The 8,653-nt window shown below is 34.5% G+C and overlaps 1 protein-coding gene across 1 annotated transcript; it reads left to right on the top strand.

Annotated features, from left to right (window-relative positions):
- The first annotated feature begins 4,562 nt into the window (after positions 1 to 4,562).
- On the top strand, positions 4,563 to 7,979 carry LOC110922476. Its single transcript, XM_022166771.2, has 6 exons — positions 4,563 to 5,329; positions 5,501 to 5,587; positions 5,664 to 5,876; positions 6,183 to 6,401; positions 6,516 to 6,662; positions 7,392 to 7,979. The coding sequence occupies exons 1-6, from the start codon at positions 4,979 to 4,981 to the stop codon at positions 7,767 to 7,769; spliced, it is 1,395 nt and encodes a 464-aa protein (XP_022022463.1). The 5' UTR covers positions 4,563 to 4,978; the 3' UTR covers positions 7,770 to 7,979.
- The last annotated feature ends 674 nt before the right edge of the window (positions 7,980 to 8,653 follow it).

Consider the following 8,653-nt stretch of genomic DNA (forward strand, 5'->3'; position numbering starts at 1 on the left):
CGATGATGTGATCAAGCACAAATTGGGAGTTAGAATAACTATCCAATTTTTGTTTGATCGCATCATGCTCGCATTGGGCAATGGCTAATTGCTTTTTGGTTTCCTCAACAAGGTTGATATAGTCGTTAATACTAACTTGTTTATGATACACAACTTTGTTCAATTCGGAAACACTTTTCTTTAGAGTTTCAATCACAGTTTTAAACTCCTTTTCGTTTTGAGTTAACGCCATGTTTGCCTCTTTGCATTTGGCCAGTTCAATTACCAAACTTTGATTGTGACTATGAACCGTTTCAGATTCACGTCTCAATTCAACACATTCATGCTTCATTTTAGCACATTCACTACATATGCTAGGAGTTTCAACCTTTACCTGACTTGAAGAAGCTGTGACATTAGTCATAGAGACAGTTTGAGAAGAGAAAGATCCATCTTCAGTGAGAATCTTCTCCATTTCTTTCGATGTAGCATCAGCTTTCTCGATCAAGCCAGATTTCTTGTCAGCCTCATTCGACAAATCATTAGCTTCAGAATCAATTCTTTCATTCAGATTGGATTCTTCATCTGAACTGCCACTGTATCCTGAACTGTTATCATCTTCCGAAGATTGACCATCATTGACATTCTTGACAATCTCAACGTAAAATGCAGTTCTTGTTTGGTCACCGTTTCCCAACTATATATCCGTACCACAATCCACGCTTTGGTCAAATTGAGGTTTTGTTGTGGAAACTTGAGGTTGTGGTTGTGGCTGTGTTGGGACAGGAATGCACGACCTCGGATCGAATTGAGGTTGTGAAACAGCTGTTGACTGAGGAAATGGAAAGGAACTCGTATTGGACACAAAAGCAGTTTGAAGCTTTGGTTGCTGAACAGAACTAGAACTAGCTGAAGGACCAAAACCAGGCAAATACATTTCTGTGTTTTGAGGAATAAGAGCTCGCTGAGCTTTCCGGATTTCTTGGTTATTCTTGTGTTCCAGCTTCTCAATGAATTCATAGATGTTGACTGTATTCAGAGTACCCGTATGCTTCAGCTGCTCAATGAATGAACTCCACTTTGGAGGTAGAGCATCAGCAAACCGTGCCACCATTTCCTGTTGAGATGTAGGAACACCAAAAGCACGCATTTCACACATTAAATGATAATAACGATTCGTTATATCATTTAGTGTTTCATTCTCTAAGAAACGAAATGATTCGAATTTCTTCTTCAACAGATCCTGGCGTATCTTAGTAGTAGCTGCATATCCTTCTCCTCTTTCCACCACAAAATTCTGCATGTCTTGATTTTGCTTTGACACCAAAGCCCATTGACTTGCACTGATTGATGGCTGTGGAATCATACTCTTTGCCCAATCAGCAACAGAGGTTGGTTCTTGAGTATGTTGTGAGTTCAAACTCCAATCCCAAGGACTTGTACAGCTCATTTTTGTAAAATGCAAATAGAAAATCTACACAAACACAACTGTTAAGTGCAAACAAATAAGAATCGAAAGACACAATCTGATCGAAAGATCACAACCTGTTTGAAGGATCAACAGTGTTCGTAAGATCACTGTTGAGTTTCAAACAATTACTTCGAAGGATCCTTATCTTTCGAAAGATGATTTCGAAAGATTCCCCTTATCGAAAGATTCAACAATGAAAGATCCTTATCTTTCGTACACAGATCTCGAAAGATGACACTTGTTCGAAAGATCAACAGTGTTCGAAGGATCACTGTTGATGGCTCGAACACTAACCTCGAAAGATAACCTTGAAAGATTCACCTAACACGAAGGATCCTTATCTTTCGAAATAAACAGTGACTCGAAGGATGATCTTTCGAAAAGATTCCTTGACTCGAAGGATAATTCTTAGACTTCGAAAGACTACTCGAAGGATGCTAATCTTTCGAGCTGTCGCTGATCGAAAGATGATCTTTCGAAGTCGAAGGATATCTTTCGGAACTTCTGACACAACTGACACAAAGTTGACGGGTAGGTGGGAAAGGTGATGGGTTGGTGCACAACTTTCGGCAGAAGGTATGTGCAGACACAACTTTTCACCAAACTTTGAAAAGTTTTCCCAAAATGGACAACACCTTATCCACAACCAGTCGCCGGAAATATGAACGGAAAATGGCCGGAAAAATCAAAGTCTCTTAAAAACAAGTTTTCAAGTTACCCAACCCAACCTTGAACACTCCCGAAGGTTTAGAAGCCGTTTTTCAGTTTAAACAAGCAAGAAAACCACCAAAAACGGGTGCTAAACCAAGTGTCCAAACACACCAAAGATCTTGAACAACATCAGGTTTTAAACAAGGTAAAGAGCCAAGCTCTGATACCACTTGTAGGTCCCTTTTCTCGGAGGATCGAGAACAAACCTAAACCTTGTTATACAAACTCACTAGCGAGTGCGGAATCCAAGCTAGCGAGCAAACCGGGATGATGCAAGAACAAACACAAGAACACACAAGACTCAACGATTAACACCACTTGTATTAATGCGTAGAAAGTTTCCGGTTACAAGCACAATGTTTACAATCAGTTTGCAAACTCTCAAAGTGTGTGTGTGTGTGTTTCGGACAGAATGCTCTCAACTCTCTTTCTGTCTGTCTGTGTGCATCTATCTTTCACACTACACTGCATGGGTATATATATACCCAGCCCAAGATGTCTGGTCCGAAGGATCCGATAGATGGTCCGAAGGATCATCTATCGAGTATACTTCATTCGAAAGATGAGCATGGACCTCGAAGGATGATCCTTCGAGGTCTAACATTCGAAACATATCTTTCGAGCACCTCGAAGGATCAACAGTATCCTTCGAGGCTATCCTTCGATACAGACAAACATACAACTTATTGGCCAAGTCAAACTAGGAGGATAGTTGACTTGGTCAACTTACAGACTCACTTAGGACATCGTTTACATACAGACCGAATACAGACAAAGTACAGACACAAGTGCACCAACATATATCTAATAAGAAGTACAAAATTTCAAAACTATGAACTTTTGATAAAAAAATTTTAATGATTATAGGTTTATTTCTTATTATTCTTGCAGTAATATAGTTGTTTTGTAGTAAATTTTATCCTCTATATACATGTTTCTTCATTAATTCATTTGAAGAGCTATGTACACGTGTTTATGTGGTTTTTCAAAGTTTTTTTAATCTATATACACACGGATGTTAATTCATCCATTGAAATTATAAATAATGAACACATATCGAGTAAGTCATGTGTATCTTATATTACCTACATATACACACACGAATGTTAATTCATCCATTGAAATTATAAATAATAAACACATATCGATTAAGTCATGTGTATCTTATATTACCTACAAATGTGTAGCTAATAATGGTTAAAACTTTTAAAGCACAACAAGAATTTTGTTTGATAGGTCTTTATTTAAATAAACATACTCCATTAAGTCTAAGAAGTACAAAATTTCAAAATTATGAACCTTTGATAATTTTTTTAATGATTTTAGGTTTATTTCTTATTATTCTTGCAGTAATATAGTTGTTTCCTAATAAACCTTATCCTCTATATACAGGTTTCTTCAATAATTCATATTAGTTGTAAATAGAGAACCTTAATAACATATAGACATTTGTACATGATGTCTTAAACATGTTACATAATGTGGTTTTTAACTGTCTCTTTTCCCTCACTACATATGATTATATCCACCTTATACACTTATTTAAGATCTTGATAATATAAAAAGATTTTTTTATATTATATATTAAAATGGAAGGTAAAATAGTGGAATATTTAAAAAAGAATAGAGTAACAGAAAGAACATATAGGGAGAAGTGAAAGCAAGCAGGCAACTTTGAGACCCAGAATCAATTGTAATTCCCTTCTGTCACCCCCAAAGCAAAGAATGTCACTATCCCCTCCTTTTTTATGTTTACTTACATTGCATACATATTAATAAGAAACTCGAAAAAAAATAGAGAGTTAAATACTCACACATCCCTCTTCGTCATCTTTCTATACATACTTAAATAGATACATATAGAGAGATAAAGTAAAAAAAAATGATGTGAAAACAAGATTTAGGAGTGTGAGAATAGGAGAACAATGTTTACAATTTTTTTGACTTCTAATTATCTATGGTGAACTATTATTTTTACGGTTACAAGTTAACTGTATATTATAACGAAATAAAAGGTTGATCTAGTAAAGAAGTAAATTATTACATACAATAATAAAAACTTAAAAGTTCAACTTAGTGTGTGATGTAATAAACCTTTAATAAACATACCAATATTTACTATTATTTTTGTTCTTATTTTTTAACTTAAAAGTGTACCAAAACTGTTTCAAATCTAATGAACATATCTATCCTTGATCTCATGAAATCAACAAGGGAGTTATACATTATCAAACAAAAGTTTTTATCTCATACAAATTAAAAAATACATACTAAATAAATATTATATATTTTAAGTGGTAAAAATAAAAGTAAAGTTGCAGTCTTTGTATTGAAGACCGGAACGAACACCCCCACCCCACCCCCTATTTCTCTCTCTACTCGATTCTAATCTCTCAAAAGTTGCATGTCTTGGTCACAACCAATATTTATGTCCAAATTCCACATGCTTTAAACTCCAAAAAAAAAAAACTTCAAAACCAACATTTTTGTGCTCAAATCATCAACACCTATTGCTTGTGTCAGAACATACAAATCAAGCAACATAATTAGTATAGAAAATCTAGAGCAAGAAGTGGGATTTTGTTTTTGTTCCAAAAAATATCATCTGAATCTTTGAAAAATGGGAGAAATGGAGAGGCTTTAGTCTCTAGTCTTTGTTTTATTCTTGTCACTAATTTTATTAATGTATGTTTCGTTTCGTTTCTTTTTCATTTGTACTGTTTCTTGAGCATCTTGCTTGAGTTTTTATAAAATTCCGCCCTTTTTCAAAAAAAAAAAAAAAGAATCTTTGAAAAATGGCATTAGAGTAACTTCAAAATGGCTAGTTTTCATTGTGACAAAACAGAGAATATTTGTTTTTGGTTTGATTTCAGAAGGAGACAAGAAGAAGGCAAATGCACAAAACAAAAACAAAAACAAGAAACAGATTTGTTTGGAAGAAGAAGAAGAAGAATAGTACATACAAGAATGGATTTCACTTTTCATTTTCTAATCATTTCCTCCTTTGTTTTCTTCCTCTTGTTGTCTTCAACCGCAATCTCCGCCTCACAATTCGATGATTTTCGGCGACTGAATCAAACTTTTCGGCCCGGAGAAGAGTCAAAGAAAATGAAATTAATTAGAACCCATCTGTTGAAAATCAACAAGCCTTCTGTCAAAACAATCCAGGTAACAATTTTTTTAACGACAAACTAACTTACTATTAAATACTCTTATAAACCATATTTATTTGCGCTTTGCAGTATTTGAACCCTTGTACCATGTTTAATTAAATGACAAAAGCATACAATTTTTTCTTCATATATATATTTTATTAATTTGAAACTACTTATACTCTAGAGCCCAGATGGGGATATATTGGATTGTGTCATGGTTCATCATCAGCCAGCTTTTGATCATCCTGTGCTCAAAGGAACCAAGCCATTGGTTAGTTTAATTTACATATTTCATTTTTTTCTTCTTTTTGTTTAATTTCTTATTCTTTATTTTTTTTAATTATTAGAACCCTCCAGATAGACCAAATGGGCATCATCATGCAGGGATGGAGTTAGAAAACTATCAATTATGGAGTTTATCCGGCGAGTACTGCCCCGAGGGAACAATTCCGATCAGAAGAACAACAGAACAAGATATTTTACGAGCAAATTCTATCAAACGATTTGGTAGAAAAATTGCAAGACCAGTTAGAAGAGATTCTTCTAGTGGTGGCCATGAGGTAATTTCATTCCTCCCACTACTTTTTCTTTTTTTTTTTTTTTTTTCAAAATTTGGATTATGAATTACTGAATTTTTTTTAACTTGTTTTGATTAATTATAAAGTTTCATGGTGACATTAGTACCTATACATGTAATATTATTCAAATAAATGTGTAGACCATATAATTAAGTACCTAAGAAAATGAAATGTATTTTTTTTTGAACGACAAATTATCTATATGGACTCATCGCACCTCCCCACTGGAGGCTGGGTCCCACTAAGGCAATTTCATTGCTAAAGTATAATTCTCGTTGCGAATGGCAGCATGCAGTTGGTTATGTGAGTGGAGACGAATACTATGGAGCAAAAGCAAGCATAAACGTGTGGGATCCAAAGGTGACGGATCGATTCGAGTTCAGTTTGTCGCAAATGTGGGTGATTTCGGGTGCTTTTGGTGATGATCTCAACACCATTGAAGCTGGATGGCAGGTTAGCCCAGAGTTGTATGGGGACAACTACCCTAGATTCTTCACTTATTGGACTGTAAGTTTTGTTCTTTTTAACTTTTCTTTTAGCTCAGTATTTTATTATTTTCAATAAATATAAATATGTTGAATCAGTTTTATAATTAATTCTACATTTTTATAATTTATGTAGACTGATGCGTATCAAGCTACTGGATGCTACAATCTGCTTTGCTCGGGTTTTGTTCAAACAAATAACAGAATTGCGATCGGCGCAGCCATATCTCCAACTTCGTCATACAATGGTGGACAATTTGATATTAGTTTACTGATATGGAAGGTAAACTCTTTAACAAAGTTTATAAAACAAATATGAACATATTTATGTCTTAGAAAAATGTTGTACAAATCTTATGCTGTAAATAAAAAATTAAATATTGCATAAAAGAGATTTTAAACTATAAATAAAGAAAAATGGTTCTTTTCTTATAAAAAGAAAAAGGAAAAAAGTGAGAACAATTATGGTTTGTTTCGGGGGTGGAAGTGTCATCATATACTTCAAAGTAACCTTGCCTTGTACCCTACGAACAAATTATTTCTTATGCTTTTTTTGGAGATAAATTATGTATAACTTAAAAGGCAAGAATTCCATAAACAAAATCATACCAAAATGGCTTCTTGTATTTATTAATAATCATTCCATATATATTTTAATACATATAAAATACTATTCGTAATTTTCATCACATTAGCATCATAACACCCCTTAATATGTAATGGTTATCACCCTTTATGCCTTTTCAATTATTACTTTTTGGTTTTGTTTTGTCTTCATTGGGCATTATACTAGAAATGTCTATCCCTTTTCATCCTCCTTTAACGCCCAGATGGAGGTTTTAGAGGCATTATCAAGCCCTTTCACGCCCCTATAATGCTCCTTTACGCATGGCCTAAACTGATTAAATACAATATATAGTATTTACCTATCAGTGTAATCTATTTCTTTCAATCTTATTTCAAGTTACCATAAAATAGCATCTAGCAATAAGTAACATTTTTTGTGCTACAGGACCCAAAGCATGGGAACTGGTGGCTCGAATTTGGATCGGGGGTTTTGGTTGGATACTGGCCGGCCTCTTTGTTCACTCATCTTCGTGATCATGCAAGTATGGTACAATTCGGGGGCGAAATTGTGAATAGTCAACCCTCGGGTTCTCATACTTCAACCCAAATGGGAAGTGGCCATTTCGCGGGGGAAGGGTTCGGGAAAGCCTCGTATTTTCGTAACATGCAAGTTGTGGATTGGGATAATAGCTTAATCCCATTGTCTAATTTGAAAGTAGTAGCTGATAATCCGAATTGCTATGATATTAGAGGTGGGATTAATAATGTTTGGGGTAATTATATTTATTACGGTGGGCCTGGTAAAAACCCAAGATGTCCCTAAAATCGGTTGGACCGGGTTGCCCGTTTAGAGTACAAATACGTGGGTGAAGGTTTTACCAACAGTTTTGTTATTTGACTTCGATTGGTTGATCGAGTTTCTTTATACACGGCTATTCTTTCGATTTTTCAAGCATGTGACGGAATTATAGATCGATAAAATGATGTAAATTTGGCAGTTTTGATTTTAAATGATCCATATGTTTTCGTTTTATGGTGCCCTAGTCTACTTTGTCTTGTTCAGTTCATCTGAATTTTGCATTACATAAAGAGTTATTGAATTCATAGAAATTGGACCCTTCTAAGTTGGGCTTCAAGGAGTAGTAGGCCAATAGGGAAAGAAGGCTTTTTTAACAAGGCCCAACGCATAGAGTAAATCTAGGCCCAGTTTTTTTTCTTTAATTCAATGTTGTCCAATTCCAAAACAGCCTAACAGGTTCAAATTTCGCACTCTCAAGTCAAAATTTATGATTCGAGCCAACTTAGTTACTAACTAACACACTTGACTACAATTAAAATCTGGGATTAGCCCATCAAACTACTAACTTTAAATGGATTGACTTACTCTAGTTATTAATGTATTATGTATGTATGTATGCATGCGTAGTTCTATGTATTTATGTACGTTCGTAGTCTTTTAAATTGTGTACTAATCACTTCTAGATAGAAGTAACTTAACGGTATTCAAATAATTCAAAAGCAACCAAGATTTTATGCAAACGATGTTACGAGAAACGTGCCAAAATCATTCTTATATATAAGTGGGAAGGGAACCAACACAACAAAATGTTACAACTCTTCATGAAAGAGTATGACATTTGACAGTACCGTCGACAGTTGGACAACTATATCAGTGGGAAAGCCTTCAGTAAAAACTCTATCAACATT

Source organism: Helianthus annuus, chromosome 17 (assembly GCF_002127325.2).
Source record: "Helianthus annuus cultivar XRQ/B chromosome 17, HanXRQr2.0-SUNRISE, whole genome shotgun sequence".
NCBI lineage: Eukaryota > Viridiplantae > Streptophyta > Magnoliopsida > Asterales > Asteraceae > Helianthus > Helianthus annuus.